This window comes from Oryctolagus cuniculus, chromosome 6, assembly GCF_964237555.1.
Source record: "Oryctolagus cuniculus chromosome 6, mOryCun1.1, whole genome shotgun sequence".
Taxonomy (NCBI): Eukaryota; Metazoa; Chordata; class Mammalia; order Lagomorpha; family Leporidae; genus Oryctolagus; species Oryctolagus cuniculus.
The window spans coordinates 36,971,124-36,989,388 of NC_091437.1; the positions used below are offsets into that span (position 1 = coordinate 36,971,124).

General features: G+C 54.5%; 1 protein-coding gene across 6 annotated transcripts in view; it reads left to right on the forward strand.

The window, feature by feature from the left end:
- Nucleotides 1-2,916, forward strand: part of ARHGEF37 (Rho guanine nucleotide exchange factor 37) — a 55,911-nt gene extending 52,995 nt beyond the window's left edge. For all 6 annotated transcript variants that reach the window (XM_008255241.4, XM_008255244.4, XM_070076297.1 and 3 more), the window contains one exon: nt 68-2,916. In XM_008255241.4, the coding sequence (XP_008253463.2) occupies nt 68-277 (210 nt within the window). In that variant the 3' untranslated portion in view covers nt 278-2,916. The remainder of the gene's footprint in view (nt 1-67) is intronic.
- Nucleotides 2,917-18,265: the final 15,349 nt, after the last annotated feature.

Consider the following 18,265-nt stretch of genomic DNA (forward strand, 5'->3'; position numbering starts at 1 on the left):
TGACGTGAACTGCCTCTTTGGACTCAGTCTCTCTGTCCTCCCTCTGTGTCGTTCCCGTGTGTTTCAGGTGGTCGCTGCTTACCCCTTTGTGGCCCGGAGCCACCACGAAGTCAGCCTGCAGGCCGGCCAGCCCGTGACTGTCCTGGAGGCTCAGGACAAGAAGGGGAACCCAGAGTGGAGCCTGGTAGAGGTGAACGGACACAGAGGATATGTGCCTTCCAGCTTCCTGGCCAGGGCCCCAAGCCCAGCTCCATGGGGCTGGAGTCTGCCCTCTTAGGGTATTCTCCGTGGAGCCCATGTTGCCAGAGGAGGAGATGGGAATAGAGGCTGTGACCTTGGAGGGAAGAGAGGCAAAAAAGGGCAGGAGTAGAAGGGAAGACCAGGCCTGTGTCAGGGAAGGACACCTGGAAGGCAGCCAGAACAGGTGGGTGGGCCACAAAGGCTTAAGGCAGGACCACTCGTTTTGTCTGCTCAGGGAAACCATCCCATGCTGGGTCACACACCCTGGACAGCAGGCCACAGCTCACTGGCCAGTCTCCCCCATGCTTCTGTCAGGGCCTGCCCATGGGAGTGCTTACCCAGGTGGATGTTACCTGTGTGCTGGGTGTTTGCAGAACTGCCTGGCCTGACCATTCACTGCCTGTAAGTGGCATCAGGAGACACCATGGCTGGCAGTCACTGATTCCCTGACTTGGGCCACGGGGTTTTGGGCAGTAAACCACATGGAGCCCTCTCAGGCCAGGGACCTATGGGTTTGTCTGAGCTGTGCACAGGTTCCCAGGAGACTCTTGGCTGTGCCTGCGAGTGGGAGTGACCAAGTCACAGTTCTGGAATGTGTGTGGGCAAGTTCAGAGACAGTTCCCAGGAAGAGGGGACTTTTGACAGCATGTCAGGTGCACCAGGGGACAAAGTGCCATGCAAAGCAGACAGGAACCTGAGTAGGCTGGGGTGGGCCTGGTGGTTGGGGGAGGTTGGATCATGGCCGTTTCCCTGTTTCTGGGGAGGAGAGCCAAGGGGATCCACCGTAGTTTCAGGTTGTCTCTGAGGGCCTCGAGGCATGTGACATCAGCTGGCTGTGGGACCCGAGACACAGGAGACAACCAGTGTTTTCCCATCCAGGAAGCCCTGCCTCACAGGAGAATAAAGTGAGGCTAAGGATGTGGAGGCCCTTGCAACCTGTGAAGTATGACAGCAACGCCAGTGGCCCCAGCTGGCCAGGCTGGCGAGTGGAAGCTCCCTGCTGTCTGGCCCCATGCCCACCCCAAGGCAGTAGGCATTGTCACCGTTTGGAGTCTTTTCCCATTGCCCTGGGATCTCTTTGGAGTCATTCTCAGTACTGCATTCTGGGTAGCCAATCCCTTGAACTTGGAAAGCCATCTCTCAATTACCCTCAAACAGTTCCTGTTCCAGGAAGACGACCCCTGGCGGCTATGTTGGGTACAGTCTCTGCTGCCTAGTCCCCTCTTGGCTGTTGTGGGCTGAGATAGAGGGCAAGATTCATAGATGGGGGAAAGTGAGGCATTGTGACTGCTCTATGACTTAGAGAGTTTGGAAGTGCTTGAGTTAGAATGTGTTTAAGCAGGTGGTATCTTAGATTTATTTCCTAAGAACACCCCGTGCTGTAACTAGAGTACCTAGTGCCGTCAGCCCTGGGTTTGGAAGAGCCTTTAAGAAATCTGTAGGTGCCCAGATCAGTCGCAGCTGCCCGCCTCTCAGCCTGTTAAAGCAGGGACTGCGTGACATGCCAGCAGCTTGTCCCCACCACGCCCCCGCCACAGCACCACGCCCATTTGACGAGATGCTCTTGACGCATTTTACTTTCTTTTTCCTTCTCAGATTTCTGATAAAAATAGTCAACACTGAGGAGCAGGTAGTAGAATGGGAAGTTTACTCATGGGTTGCTCAGCTGGGACCCAAGCTCAGGGCTCCCCACTGTGGCTGCTCGCTGGGCAGCGGGAAGCAGTACAGGAAGCCAGGATCCCCGCCAGGCCCTGATCTGATTGAACAGGGGTGCAGCCTGGGCCCCAGGAGGTGGGGGGGGATTCGGGGAGTTTCCTGGGTGCTTCCAAGGTCCAGCCAGTGCTGGGGACAGACAGCCCTGGGGTCAGCAATGGCTATGAGCTGTTGGGAAGAATGTGTTCTGGGTGAGCCTTGTCGACCTGGCCATTCCAAGCAGGGTAGCCTTAGAGGCAGTCTGAGATAGGACAGCCTGTTCTGTCAGGTCCCAGAATGTATTTTTATTAAGTGCCATTAAAAGGGACCTGAACAAAATTGGATGTTCTTGTAGGCATAGGGAGAAAAATGGAATGTTCTTGGAATCACGTCTATCTTGTGGAGGGAAAATAAGATGTATTCAGCAGCATGTGGGTTTTGGTTTCTCGTAGACCAGGGATAAGATTGAAAGTCACTGAAGAGTGAGAGGACGGCACGTGGTCTGCATTTTCTTCAGGGGACTCTGCAATGTGCCTTCCCCCCTCCCCCCCACGCCTAGAACCATTGCACTGTGTCTTATTTATTTCTCCGCTGGGCTGCCACATCCCAAACTTGCTAAAATAGCTGCCTGTGAACTGAACAAGACTTTCCATCGAAGACTGATTCACAAGCGTATCCCTTGCTCTTCTGCCGTGGGAGTGAGACCCTCTAACCGTCCAGCCCTTGCTCAGTTTGGGATATGAGGGCAAGAGTTACAGTTTCAAAGGGCAGATGAGTGAATTCTTGGTTAATGTGACAAACGCCAGCTCAATGAGTGCTGATGTGAGCAGCTGAGAATAAAGGGCTGCAGATGAGCGTGTCTCCGCAATCCGTGCGTCTGCGATCACTGGCAAGCCAGCTCCATTGTTTCCCGACACTCGCAGTGCAAGGAAATAGCGTCTTGTCCATTCATGTTGACGTAATAAATGTCTCCTGCTCACTCTCGATGCCTCTTCAAATTGAACTGGGCTGCTCAGGTACAGCAAGCGGTCAGATGAGGCCCTGACTGGAGAGGGAGGCAGACAAGCCAGCAGTCCCGTACCTACAGTGTGCGTGGCAGGGCTGGCCAGGGCAGTCCCAGGGGCCAGGCTCGGACTCTGAGTCCCAGAAGTGAGATCAGAGCTGGGGCCCGGTGGGGGACTGGGGTTAGGTAAAGGTGACCAAGAGGACCTGCCAGGCCCCAGAGGTGGCAGTGAACATGGCACGTCAGGGAACCGAAGTACTGCGGGCCTGGGACATGGGATTCTGTAGGGGTGCGGGCGGGGCAGCAGGCTCAGTGTGGTAAAGGTGTTCATTGGTTATTTCGAGGCAGGTGGGGAGGAGCTCCTGGAGGGTCTGAAACAGAGAGGGGGTAGTGCCCAGGGTTGTATTTTAGCAGCCCTGGGCTCTGGCTATGTGCCTGGTGCTCCAAGTGACCACACACTCTGTGGGGGCAGGAAGTTCAGATTCATCCCAGAAGCTTGCCCTGCCTTTGCCCGGGCCCCAAGTAACAGATGGGTGGTGCGCGTCGCTCAGATAAACATCACATGGGGTGGGAGCCCCAGAGTTCTGCCATCAGCTGGCAGAGACGAGATGTACAAGTTTCTGACCCACTGGGGAGAGGATGCCCTGGCCCCAGAGACGTGCTGTGGACTAGACCGACAGGTGCTCAGACAATGGAGAGGTTTGGGAGGGCTGTGGTGAACACGGAAGGCTTCCTGGAGAAGGTGGAGCAGATGCTGGGCCTTGTGGGATAAGCTGTGCTGTAGTTTGGGTCCCCCAAAAGTTCAGTGTTGGAACCTTAGTTCTTCAAGTCTGCAGTGTTGGGATCTGGGGCCTAGTGGGAGGCATGTAGCTCACAGGCTTGGAAACCTCACAGGTGGATTAATGCCTTTACTTGGGAATGAAGTCAGCCATGGTGGGAGTCCAGCTCCCTTCTGCGTGTGCCTGCTTCCCCGTCCGACTCACACCATGTTAATATGGTAGCTAGGGGCCCTCACCAGAGACAGCCTCCAGAACCATAAACCTAAACAAGCTGCTTTCTTTATAAATGCTGCACTCTCGAGTATTCTGTTACAGCAAAGAGAAACAGACCAAGGCAAGGGGGATTAGAAATGAGAAAGCAAAGAGAGGCTTCCTCAGAGCCCGAGAGGCAGCCTGCATGGTGCATGGAAAGTGCCCTGCGCTTGGCCTTGGAAAGCCGGATGTCCCTACTGACATGGTGCAGCAGATGAAGCCACTGCCTGGGATGCTGGCCTCCCATAGGAGAGTGTCTGTGAGAGTCATTCCTGGATGCTCCACTTCTCATCCTGCTCCCTGCTGATGTGCCCGGGAAAACAGCAGAGAATGGCCCTGCACCCACGTGGGAGACCTGAAAGGGGGTCTTGGCTCCTGGCTTCGGCCTGGCCCAACCCTGGCTGTTGTGTCCATTTGGGGAGCAAACAGATGGAAGATACCTCTTCTCTCTCTCTTTTTCTGTTGCTCCCTCTTTCTGTCACTCTGCATTTTAAATAAATGACTTTTTTAAAAGATTTAATTATTTTCTTGAAAGGCTGAGTTTACAGAGAGGAGAGACAGAGAGACAGAAATATTTTCCATCCACTCATTCAGTCCCCTAATGATTGCAACAGCTGGACCTGGGCCAGTCTGAAGCCAGGAGCTTCTTAGGGGTCTCCCATGTGGGTAGAAGGGGTCCAAGCACCTGGGCCATCCTTTGCTGTTTTCCCAGGTGCATTAGCAGGGAGCTGGATCAGAAGTGGAGCAGTTGGGTCTTGAACTGATGCCCATATGGGATGCTATCACTGCAGGTGGTGGCTTTACCTGCTGTACCACAACATGAGCCCAAAATAAATGACTCAGAGAGAGAGAGAACCAGAGTCCAGGGCTGATCTGACTCTATGGAAGCAGCAATGTACTTATCCTGGCTTCTGTGTACAAGGAGTGTGGTGGGGGCCGTGGCCTGCCCTGCCCCCCCTCAGCCCCGAAAGCCCAGCTGGGACCTCACATCTAATGTGGAGGATCATTTCAGCGTCTGTCATGGCAGGGAAAAGCTTCAAACACCCTGGACTAGGGGTGAGGGAAGTGGGTGCTGCTCCAGGCCGCAGCTCCTGATCAACCTAGTAACTGAAACTTGCTCATCTGTTTGCTTTGTCAGTGATTTTTAAAAAGATTTATATGTTTATTTATTTGAAAGGAAGAGATATGAGAGAGAAGGGGGAGGGGAGAGAGAGAGATATATATTGATCTTCCATCTGCTGGTTCACACCCCAAATGGCTGCAGTGGCTGGAGCTGGGCCAATCTGAAGCCAGGAACCAGGAGCTTCTTCAGCTCTCCTACATGGGTGCAGGGGCCCAAGCACTTGGGCCCTCTTCCGCTGCTTTCCCAGGCACATTAGCTGGGGGCTGTACTGGAAGTGGAGCAGCTGGGACTCAGGCTGCCGCCTCTATGAGATGCCGGTGCTGCAGGCAGAGGCTTAACCTACTATGCCACAGAGCCGGCCCCTCAGTATTCCAGAACTTAGGTTTTCTGTTTTCTCTTCTGTAAAACAATAAAAAGAATAAAGGCAAAATTGGTAAAAGGAATAAATGAGAATGGTCGCGGGTGGCGTCAGGAGTATCACTGATGTGTATTGAGGGAACACGTGAACTGTGGCCACCAGGGGGCAGCAAGGATCTTCCAGTCAGCAGGCACCTCTGGTGGCAAACTGAAGGCAGGCTGTGCAGTGAGAGGAGGGGCCAAGACTGGAGCCTGCACCCTCAGTTCAGAAAGCTGCAGCTTCTGGGCTGTAACCAGCAGTGGACACATCAGAAGGGGTTCCAGTGGTCCCCAACATTCTCATTTTTTGAGAAAAGCCAGAATCCTGGATCCTTACTTGTTTGTTACTGGACTTTTTTTTTTTTTTTTTAAGGTTTCATTTATTTATTTGAGAGGTAGAGTTACAAACAGTGAAAGGGAGAGACAGAGGTCTTCCTTCTATTGGTTCACTCCCCAAATGGCTGCAATGGCTGGAGCTGCGCCAATCCGAAGCCAAGAGCCAGGAGCTGCCTCTGGGTCTTTCATGTGGGTGAGGGGCCCAAGGACTTGGGCCATCCTCCACTGCCCTGCTAGGCCATAGCAGAGGGCTACATAGGAAGTAGAGCAGCCGGACTCAAACTTGCACCCACACAGGATGCTGACACTGCAGGTGGAGGATTAACCCACTGTACCACAGCACTGGGCCCCTGGGTTTTTTTTATTATTATTATTTACTTATTTATTTTTAAAGATTTATTTTATTTATTTGAAAGAGTTACAGAGAGAGGTAGAGACAGAAAGAGAGGTCTTCCATCTGCTGGTTCATTTCCCAGATGGCCGCAACAGCCAGAGCTGCACTGATCAGAAGCCAGGAGCCAGGAGCTTCTTCCAGGTCTCCTGTGTAGGTGCAGGGGCCCAAGGACTTGGGCCACCTTCCACTGCTATCCCAGGATATAGCAGAGAGCTGGATCAGAAGAGGAGAAGCTGGGACTAGAACCAGCACCCAATTGGGATGCCGGCACTTCAGGCCAGGGCTTTAACCCACTGCACCACAGCACTGGCACCCCGGGCTTTTTAAAATGTGGAATCTTCGGTGTGGAAGTTGGGTGGCCCTCAGCAGGCCTTCTGTCTGCCTGAACATGAGTTGTCCGTCCTGGGTGGGGAATCTTCCCCGAAGACCTGGTTTCTTGTCTTGGTGTTTCCTATGAAGTGCCTTGATGTGGCCTCCCCTACTCTTTACTTCATCAGGTGTTACTTTCCCCTCCTAGATCTCTGGGAAGCGTCATTTCCTTTCTGGTTATTGTCGCTATTGTTGTCTTCTTGGTTTTATTTCCTGACCTACCAGTGAGGGCCCCCATGGTACTCGTGTCCTCCCACAGGTTGTCATGAGCCTTTAATGATACTAACATGCAGCACTTAGCCCAGCACCTGGCTCACTAGTGCTCAGTGAACACAGTCATTGCTATGGGGACTTCAGAGGCACATGTGACTTGGAGGAAGGTGTGCAGAGCCTGTCTGCCTCCCGGTGTGGGCTCGTCATGCTCCTGAGTAGGAGGCCTCTGTCTTGGTTCTGGAGGACTTGTCTGGGCTGGATGCAGATGCTCACCCTTGGGCTGCTGTTGCACCCCAAAGGCATTCCTGGGCCTTCCTTTGGCTCCCGTCCCTGGTGCTGCCAGGCTGGTGCGGGTGCTCATGGGCACAGGCGCCCCCGCCTCTCTCTGGCTGTCAAGCTTGCCGCTGCCCAGTGCATCCAGACAAGGCTAAAGTTTGGAGAAAGTGAGGCTAGAATCCAGCACACAGGGCCCAGGGCCCTTCCCAGGGGAACCAGCAGCTGTGGGCCCCCAGTTCCTCTGCCGGAGGGAATCTCTAATAAAAGATCAGAGAGTGCAAGAAAGGGGCCCAGGTTTGCCATCTCGGGGTCTCGGGGTGCTTTGGGGGTTCCCCGTCTCAGGCCCACCTGCTCATCATCAACGCTCAGGAATCTCAGCATCCCCGGGGCCTGTCAATGGAAACCATGCTTTAACAGAAGCTGCAGATTTGGGCCAGACGGACCCCAGGCAGGTTGGGCCAGGGGAGCGAAGGAGCTGCGGCCACCCCTCTCCAGCAGCTCCAGCCTCCAGAGGGGCTTCTTGCCCTGCCCGTCATTCCGTACTGCAGAGAACTGCTCCGCCCATGCTCCTTTACCCTCAGCTTCCCTGCTGGGTTTGGTCCTTGGCGTGAGAAGCCAAGGTATTTGCCCCTCTGCTTCTGGCAGCATCTCTCCTCCGCGGCCCCAGCCCCCTTCCCTTACGGTGCGGGCCTGGCAGTGCTGTTTCCATCAGGCAGCCCCAAATCTTGGACTCCAGTCCCGCTACCTCTTCCTGTGTCCCTCCAGCCCAGGGCTTGTCATGTTTTTTTGCTGTTGTTAGTTTCTGGAGTCCTTCTGGAATCTTCTTTGCCCCCATGTAACCTACTCCCTCTGTTGAATCCTTCTGTTCCATATGCGCATTACAGCCTTTGTTTGGAGTGGTGGCTGATGCAGCACCCAGGACTAGATTAGGAGAGTGGGGAGGGGGACATGGTCTTCCAGCCATGGTGTCTGAGCAGCATCAGTGTCTGGCCCTGACTCGGGAGGGCAGCAAGCCACAGGTGTAAGAGATGGGGAATAGGGTGGGGCTTCTGGCCAGGGAAGAGGCTGCTTGTCTTTGTAAAAATAGTATTTATTTATGAGAGAGAGAGAGACCCCATCCACAGCTCACTCCCAAAATATTCACCCGCAGCGGGTCCAGGTCTCCCACATGGGCTTCTGGAGCCCATCATGGGGCCATCACCACTGCCTCCCAGGGTCTGCCTTAGCAGGAAGTTGGAGTCAGGAGCAGTACCAGGAGCCAAGCCTAGGCACGCCCATAGGGGATGCACTAGACAAAACTAGCCATAGACAAAATGGCCACCCCCAGGCTGCCTGTCCTGACATGGGGCCTCAGGGCTGCCGCGCCAGCAGCAGAGCCTGTGGTGCAGACCTGACCAGTGCTAATGGCAGCTTCTGTGGGCTCTTTCCAGGGCTGTTTGAGGTCATGTGAGGGAATCCAGGGCCTGGCACATAGGAAGCCCTAAGAGCTGCAAGCTAAACACAATTCAGATACAAACCTGTCAGGCAGCCAGCCAGGGAGGGCCTCATTCTGGAAGCGTTTCACAGGACAAGCCCTTGAGATTGAGCTCCCGGCCTGTCCCCTGGGACAGGGCCAGTGGCCAGGGCTAGAAGAGGGTCAGGTCAGGTGAAGGAGGGCTCAGGGATCCCAGGCCACACCCCTAAGGATGCCAGGGGAGGCAGCAGGTGTCCAGTGGGCACTTGGGGCCAAGCCATTTTTAGTGGCCAGGCAGAACAGAAGGTGAAGCCAGGTCAGAGAGTGGGCAGCAGGGTTCTTCTCTTTGGGTTGGGGTTCAAGTGCAAGGCTCTGGGGACTCAGGCCCATTACAGGTACAGAGATCATGGGAAGAGGCATGACTGAGAACTGGGCACGAGGTTAGGGTCCTGCTGTGAGCATGAGGGACTTCCTACCGGGTGCTGGGGCTGCCACTCAGACCCTTCCCACCGGAGCACGGGCCTGTCCTCAGAGTTGGAATTAGGGGCCGGACTCAGGGGTAAAGAGGTGGTCAGGAGCCCAGATTTCCCATGAGACATGCCTGAGTTCAGATCCTGAGCCCACACTCACCAGCCTGGTTACTTAATCTCTCAAAAACCTCCCCTTCCTCTTTGTGGATAGACCAGGAAGGAGTCCTAGCTCAGAGGGTTGTGAAATGGGATCTGGGAGCAGAGGCCCTGGATCTGGTCTTTGTGGTGCTTAATAAATCATTGATCCTGGGTGACACAGGTGGGTGCTGGTCCCTCCCACCTCCCCAGGATTCCTCCCGACTGGTGCGGGCAGTAGCCCCACGCCTGGGTTTTCTTTTCCCTGGGCTGCTGTTTGCTGTGCCATCAGCCTTTCCCCTGATCCCTGTGGCCCCAACCCTTCCCCACTGGCCGCTCAGGAAAGTACCCCATGGGTGCCTTGAGCTCTTCCAAACCTGAGAGCAGGTGCAGGTGGCAGAGGCCAAAAGTCATTCTCCAGGGCCCGGGACAGCAGCCTTGTCCTCAGATGCTCTTGACCCAGGAGATGGGGCCATCTTGATCAGCTTGGGCCTGTCCAGAGCTCTCCCCAGCTGCAGATGGGACAGCCTTGGCCAAGGGCAGCCCCCTCCTTCACCCCAGTGATGGTTTTTAAATTTTCTTTTCACATTTCTAGTGCTTTCCTCTCAACTCTTTTCACCTTCCCCCCACCACCACCCCACCCCTGCAAAGCCATGGCACACATGTCACACACAACTAGAAGTCTCCATACCCATCCCCTTCCCCCCTTCACCCTCTCCCAGGCCAGGAATTCAAAGGTGTGTACCTCCCTTTTCTTCCCTTCCTTCCTTCTTTCTTTTATTTTTTAAAAAGATTTATTTATTTAAAAGGCAAAGTTAGAGAAAGGAGAGAGACAGACAGATCTTCCATCTGCTAGCTCACTCCCCAAATAGCCACAATAGCTGGGGGTGGGCCAGACTGAAACCAAGAACCAGGAGCTTTCTCCAGGTCTCCCATGTGGGTGCAGGGGCCCAAGCACTTGAGCCACCCTCCATTGCTTTCCCAGGAGCATTAGCAGGGAGCTGGATCGGAAGCAGAGCAGCCGGGACTGGCATCAGTGTCTGTATGGGATACCAGCATTGCAGGCAGTGACTTTTCCTGTTATGCCACAACACCAGCCCCGAAATAAATGTTTTTAAAAAACAGAAAGAGGCTGGTGCCGTGGCTCACTTGGCTAACCTGTGGCGCCGGCACCCCGGGCTCTAGTCCTGGTTGGGGCGCTGGGTACTAGTCCCGGTTGCTCCTCTTCCAGTCCAGCTCTCTGCTGTGGCCCAGGAGTGCAGTGGAGGATGGCCCAAGTGCTTGGGCCTCTGCACCCGCATGGGAGACCAGGAGGAAGCACCTGGCTCCTGGCTTCGGATCAGCGCAGCGCCAGCCGTAGCGGCCGTTGGGGGAGTGAACCAACGAAAGGAAGACCTTTCTCTCTGTCTCTCTCTCACTGTCTATAACTCTACCTGTCAAATAAAAGAACGAAATCAGAGGGTCTGTGTTGTGGCACTGCCTGCAATGCCAGTGTCCCATACAGGCGCCAGTTCCAGTCCCAGCTGCTCCACTTCTGATCCAGTTTGTGCTAATGCACCTGGGAAAACAGTGGAGGCTGGCCCAACTGCTTGGGCCCCTTCACCCATGTGGGAGACCTGAATGAAGCTCCTGGCTCCTGGCTTCAGCCTGGCCCAGCCCTGGCCATTGCAGCCATTTGGGGAGTGAATCAGAGGATGGAAGACCTCTTCCTCTCTCTCTGTAATTCTGCCTTTCAAATAAATAAAATTAATCTTAAGAAAATAAATGAAAAGAAATCAGGTTCCTTTCACCCATGTGGGAGATTTGGACTGAGTTCTAGGCTCCTGGCTGAGGCTGAGCCTAGCCCCTAGTCATTTTGGGCCTTTGGGGAGTGAACCAGCAGACAGGAGCGTGCACGTTCTCTCTCTCTCTCTCTCCCTCTCTCCCTCTCTCCCTCTCTCCCTCCCTCCCTCCCTCCCTCCCTCCCTCCCTCCCTCTCTCTCTCTCTCTCTCTAATGAATAGATGAAAAATAAAAAAAATCTTAATTAAAACAAAAAAATAGTAAACTCCTTAAAGTTAGGGAATTTTAAACATCTTATTCAATACTAAATTCAGGCTGGTGCCGCGGCTCACTAGGCTAATCCTCCGCCTGCAGCGCCGGCACCCTGGGTTCTAGTCCCAGTCAGGGCGCCGGATTCTGTCCCGGTTGCTTCTCTTCCAGTCCAGCTCTCTGCTGTGGCCCGGGAGTGCAGCAGAGGATGGCCCAAGTGCTTGGGCCCTGCACCCGCATGGGAGACCAGTAGGAAGCACCTAGCTCCTGGCTTCGGATCGCTGTAGCGCGCCAGCTACAACATACCAGCCGTAGCGGCCACTTGGGGGGTGAACCAACGGCAAAGGAAGACCTTTCTCTCTCTCTTTCTCTCTCTCTCTCTAACTCTGCCTGTCAAAAAAAAAAAAATACTAAATTCAAATGATTTCTCACATGCTTATGTGAATAATTTATTTATCTGAAGTTGAAATTGAACTAGGTGGCATGTATTTTGTGTGGCAGCCCTACTTGTGGCCACCTGTGCATCTTGGAAACTCACAGAGAATGAAGCTACCATATGAAGAGGAGAGGAGAGAGAAGGTGACATAGTCAGCAGGGCGGAGGTGAGGGGACAAGCTAAAGAGCACCAGGCGGTGAAAGGGACTGAGAAGGTGACATGCAGGGAGGAGGGGAGGCAGCTCAAGAGAAGGGGTGGGTGTGGAGTGAAGACCAAGTCAGAGAGACTGAAAGACGGAGAGAATGCGAAGGTCACAGAGCAAGACAGAGAAGGAGTGACAGGTAGAGCTACGGTCACCTCTGATCGTGTTCTGCGTCCCACAGTCCAGTGACCCAGGGCCAGCTCCGCCCTGTCTTATCTCATTTGTTTATGGGCACCAATAAATTTCCCTTTTGCTTAAAAATGAAAGCCGACATTGTGTGTGCCAGGCTCCAGCCCAAGTGCTGTGATCCCGTGAGGATGCTACTGTCACGTCTTCCATGGGGGAAGAACCAAGGGACACAGGATTTAAACAAGGTGCTCAAGGTCAGAGACACTGGCTGGCAGCGCTGGGGTCAGACTTATCTGGAGCGCTTTGACCGTGAGGTCACTGTCATGGCCAAGGAGGTCCCGGGTGCCGTGGGCAGAGAGGGCCCGCAGGAGGATGCTTGAGACCATGCTGCAGGGCCCAGACCCCAGGAGGCAGACTGGCATGGCTCCAACTTTCTCTTAGCCATGGCATGGCTTTGAGAACCTTCTTTTTCCTTCTTTGAGCCTCAACTTCCTCCTGTGTAAAGTGGAGCTGGTGGGGTTGGCGCTGAGCGTGGTGGGTGAACCCGTTGCCTGCAGTGCCGGCATCCCATATGGGCACTGGTTTGAGTCCTGGCTGCTCCACTTCCAGTCCCACTCTCTGCTATGGCCTGGGAGGGCAGTGGAAGATAGGTCAAGGCCTTGCACCCCTGCACTTACGTGGGAGACCTGGAAGATGCTCCTGGCTCCTGGCTTCGGATGGGCCCAGCTCCGGCCATTGCAGCCATCTGGGAAATGAACCAGTGGATGGAAGATCTCTCTCTGCCTCTACCTCTCTGTAGCTCTCTGCCTTTCGAATAAATAAATAAATAAACCTTTAATAAGAAAAAAAAAGTGGAGCTGATAACAGAAGCTGTGTGCTAGAGTTGGTAGGGGGATTAACTGAGACACACACACACCAAGTGACTAGATGGAGGAAACACTTGAAGTATTTGCAGAGATTTCCATTGTTTTCTGCCCCTGTCTCTGACACCCAGCCCAGGATCTGGCACAAAACCACTGCTCGGCTTACCTTGGTGGAGGACGGTGAGACTGGAATATACGAATGAGAATGCCAGTGAGTATTTAACACCTACTGTGTGTTGCATCCACTTATCAGCTAAAATAGAGTATTACAAAAACCAGTGACAGTCACACGTGAGTTTTATTGAAAATGAGAGGCAAATGAGAGGCAAGGCAACTGATTGGGACCGACACTCCTTACCAGAGTGTGGCCCCCCACAGCGGGTTACACAGCTTTTTATAGTATTCTGTCCACGATTTTGAACTGGACCCCTGGTATGCACTGAACAATAAAAAAAAAAAAAAAAAAAAAAAAAAAAAAAAAACAGAATATGACTGTAAGATAACAGTTAACAATAACAAACCCAATAACAGATCCAAGATATGGTTGTAAGATAACTGTGAAGGACACATTTTGGTCAATATAGTTCCTGGGAATCTGGGCCCACATAGTTTCACAAGAGACATGCTTAGCCATTAGCAAACAAAGCTAATATGTGCAGAAGCAGAGGTCTGCAATTAGCTTTTAGCCACACTCCCTCCATTTTGATTTTGACTCTACACTGTGTACCAGGTGTGGTGCTAAGCACCTTACACACATCACACAGTCTCCCCCACAGCCCTGTCAGGTGGGTATTGTGACCCCATTTTGTAGAGAAGACAGGTTCCAAGAAATCATGTGACCAGAAAGGCCAGAGAGAGCCCCAGTCTGTGCCTGTGTCGATCTAATGAAGTTGGGGAGCAACTGGGTTGCGTCAGGGTGCTCCCCTGCCTCTCAGCACTCCGCTCGCGGCCCTTACAGGCTCCTGGGCACATTCCCATCCCCTTGTCCCTCTAGATGGGTGCTGTGAGTCCCATCTGAGAAGGAGCACCGTGGCCCGGGGCTGGCCACCTGGGAACTAAGAACAGAGCAGGTGATGAAACCAGGTTGATGGAAGTCCAGTCTCCACCCACTGCTCCCAGCTGACCTCCAGGGAGCCCCCACAGAATGTGAATGGCATCCCCCAGAGCACCCACGTGGCCCCCCCACTGCTGATGAGCACCCCCAGTTGGGGTTCCGTGGGCACTTCCCTGCCACCCACAGTAGCCTCTGGAGGACTCTGCAATCTCGCCTCCTGTCCTCACAAGGCCACCACCAGGGTCAGCTCACAGACACACAGACCTCAGCCCGTCACTCCTCCCAGGGCTTTGACCGTGGCTTTGTGGTCTAACCCCTGTTTTTCTCTTCTCCTCACTGCTGCACTCTGGCTGAGCTGACTCTTACGTGATTCCCTCTGGCCACACTCTTCCCTCTGGGTGGAGCACCCTTCCCTACCCTGTCCCTCCCCTGCTAAGCCATCCTTTCAGTGTCTTCCTCCAGGAAGCCTTCCTTGCTTGGTGTAGGTGCTCTTCCTGTGTGCTCCTCTGCTTGTCTCTTTCTCCCCCGTCTCGTGTTGAAATTGCCTTTTTGCTTGAGGTTCTCCCACTGAGTCAGCTCCTGGGGCAGGAGCTGTGTCTGCCTAGCACCGTGTGTGATATGTGGTGGGTGCTCACTAGAAAGCTCCCGAATGCATGAAGGAGAGTGCATTGTTATGATTATTTTAACTTAGCATCCAGCTGAGTTTGCCGGCCCAGAGGAGGCTTCAGCGTGTCCCCTGAACAGATGATGGACAAACGAACCAAGAGCACACGGCAAGCTCCACCCCCAGCCATTTGCTCACCTCTTGGCTGTAGCACTCTCTTGCAGAACGGGGACCCCAGCTCCTTGTTTGGATGCTGTGGGTTCTGAACAGAAAGCAGCATGGCTGTCTCCCTAAGAAATGTTTCAGGCGGCTGGAGACGCCTTTGCTGCTGGGGGAAGGAGGCGGGAGAGTCGGGGCCTGAGCCCAGCCTCAGGATGGCCTCAGTTGGCCCTGCACTGACTAATAAAGTGTGAAATGGACTTCATCCTCCACCGGCTCTCCCCAGCCGCCGTGTCCCCACGGCCTCTCCCTCCACTGCGACGGATGCAGCGCGGCCCCTCCGTCACCGTCACCGTCACTGGCAGACAGGAGCGTCAGCGACGCCCACGCAGCCTCTGGGCTCCCACGGCTCTGCAGAGCCCATTTGGCCTCGGGCCAGGATGGGCTTTCAAAGCCAGAAGCATCCAATGTGGCAGGCCTGATGCACCTGCTGAGCCAGCCGGGACCAGCTTTTGAGATGGGGGTGGGGACCAGAGGAGGGGACAGCACCAGGTAGCTCTGAGCTCCCACCCCTGCCCACTGCACCAAATGCAAGGTTGGAGAGTCAGAGCAGAGGGTCCTGGGAGAGCAGTGAGACACCAGGGGGGCCCCAGGGACCCCCCAGGTGCCTTCGGGGTTACTCGGGGTTGGTGGGAGGTCTCAAATGACCCTTTCCACCAGCATACTGCTATTTGGGGGTCTGTTTTATTTTTTCAATCCCGTTTTAAGATTTCCTAGGAGGAAGGGCACTCCCTGGCTCCTATGAGCCTAAAAGCAGTGACTTCAGCAGTCATCCCCAGCTGGGTGGCTTGGTGAGAAATGCAGACTCTGTGCCCTGGAGCACTGGGCTGCTCAGCACCCACTCTGCTTCCCCTGAGCAGAGCCCCCAGGCCCACCCTGAGAGCCAGACCTGCCCCTCCACCACTCATGTGGTCTGGATGGAGACCCCGCTCGGTCCCCTGGAAGTCCACCCACCCACAGTCAGAGGGATCAGCGCAGGGGCCCACGCCAGCCGGAGCAGCAGCCCCAGGACTTTGTCAGAACTCAAGAGCAGGAGATGCCCTCTGTTCTCTGAGGCCCTGGGCTGGTAGCTGTCACCTTAGAAGTTCTGGCTAAGAATGAAGCCAACACACAGGCCAATCAGGACAAGGGATGAGAGAGAGGGAGAGAGAGGGGTGGGGAGGGGCAGACAGACACACCTGGTGATAGGTTATGAGCTCCTGGATCCAGCCATGCCAGCAGATTCCTTTTTCCCTGTTCTCATTTCTTTGCTTCAACCAGTTTGACTTGTGCTTCTGCCTCAGTAAGCAGCACCCCTCTCCGATCTGTTGAAGCACCATCTCCATAGACAGAATTTCTCAGGAAAAAAATTTTTTTAAGATTTATTTATTCATTTCCTTATTTGAAAGCTTGAGTGACAAGGAAAGAGACACAGAGAAAGAGGTCTGCCATCCACTGGGTCACTCCCCAAATGGCTGCAACAGCCAGGGCTGGGCCAGGCCAAAACCAGGAGCCAGCAACTCCACCAGGGGCCCAAGCGCTTGGACCGTCTGCTGGTATAGACTCTGCTGGATGACTTCAGCCCAGCACAGCCCCAGATGTTGCAGATAATTGGAGAGTGAGCCAGTGGAGAGGAGCTCTTTGTCTCTCTCTCACATAATAAAAACAAGAGGGTGAAGGGTGTTGGGTAGTGTCTTTCCCATTACTCCCCTCCAGCCCTGGGGGTCTTCCTCTGTAATGCTGGGCCCAGCTCTGTCCACCCCCCGCTTTTTTTCCAACTTGTCAGAAGGTCAACTTTCAAAGTTCAGACTCCTCCCGAGGGCTCCTCATGCTTTCTTCCAGTGCTCTCCCATAGCAGGAGGCGGCGTGAGGACACCAGGCACCTGTCCCCCGACACAGCCAGGGCACTGTCTGGCTTTCCTCCCCCGCCCCCTGTCCGCTGGGTTGCGGGGAGGACCAAGGGTGTGTGTGGGGTGGGCACTTGCGGTTACCTGCCCGTCACCTGGGCCCCTACTTCTAATTACAGAGTCTGTGTGTCCTCTGGAGACCAGCTCTGTCCTACTCTTGAGGTATATGGCGTAAGCAGCGCTGACTCTCAAGGGCCCCAAGCTGCTTTTCTTCTTTTTATAAAACATTTGTTTATTTCACGGGTGGAACCATCAGCCTCCTGATGCCAGTTAACTGCTCCCCACCGCCACGTCCCGCCCCATGCCTGCAACAGCTGGGTCTGAGTTCCGGCTGAAGCCAGGAGCTGGGAACTCAATCCAAGTATCCCACGTGGGTGGCAGGGACCCAGCTACTTGAGCCATCACTGCCGCGGCCCAGGGTCTACATTAGTAGGAAGCTGGAGTCAGGGGCCAGAGCTGGGACTCCACCCCACACACTGGCGTGGGATGTGTGGACAGTTCACTGGCATCTCCACTGCTGGCCAAGCACTCGCCCCGCCCCCAGCTCCTCTGAGGCCTCCTTCCTGCATCGCTGGACGTATACCTTTGGCCTGTTCCGTCACTGCATTCCATGCCTCTTGCCGCAGATCTGATCCGAGATGGCTGATAACCGCACTCGGTCCCATGAGAGGCGATTCCTAGGCCTCGGGCTCAGATTCTTTAGGGCGAGAAGTTCTGCTTCCACCAGCTACCAGATGTGAGCCTGGGGAATCTCAGCAACCATGTTGCAACTTCCTAGGGGAAACTGCTCTGAGAATGAAGCTAAGACAAAGAGATAGAGAAACCCGGAAGGGCTGGATGCAGTAGGACCTGATGCCAGAAGCCCCACCCATGTCACTCACGTGAGTCAAGAAGCTCCCCTCTCCTGGGGGAGCCAGGCCGCGTTAGCACTCTGCCCACTGCAACCCAAAGCAGCCAATATAACAAGTAGGTTTTTTAAAAACTGGAGCGTGCTCTGCCCAGGCCAAGACATATGTGCAAAGGGGTAAAATGGACATGAGGTTGGGGAGTTGGGCTGGCCATATGGCAGGGCCACCGGGTCTCTGAGATCACAAGGAATGTGGGCTCTCCCAAGGCCGGGTGATCCCGGGAGTCACCAAACAGGCTCCACTCTTAGGGACTGCGTTCATGTCTTCTGGCTGCTGATAAAGTAGAATTCTTGACCTGCGGCAGGGCGCGCCCTCCAGACACCCTTCGGCCAGGGAAGAGTTGGCTGAGTGCTGTATAACTGAGAGTGCCTGGGAGCCAGGAGCTGCTGCCCTTTGCCAACTGCTCCCAAGGGTCAGAGGTCGGGGGGGGGGGGGAGCCTGGTGCAGCTGGTGCGAGGGTCTGGAGACATCGCAGCCGCGTCCACACCCCTCTTAAATGCCCAGAGTACCACATGTGCTAGCCAAGGCAAAGACGCCCCTCCCTCTTCCCATAAGCTCTACTTCTGCTAGCGCAGCCTGACTGGCATTCACTCTGGTGGCCGAGCGTTGTGTTTTGCATTTACACGGGTGTCACATAGGCTGCCACCCAGTTGCGTCTCTGCTCGGATCACTGATAGCCTTCCATTTCCTCTCCCGTCCCTGGAGAACCAACTCCTTTCCAAGACTCTAAGAGTTAAACATCTGGAAGGTGGGATGGTCAAAAAGGAGACAGGAAATCAGCTCTCCTTTTTGATTCTAAAATA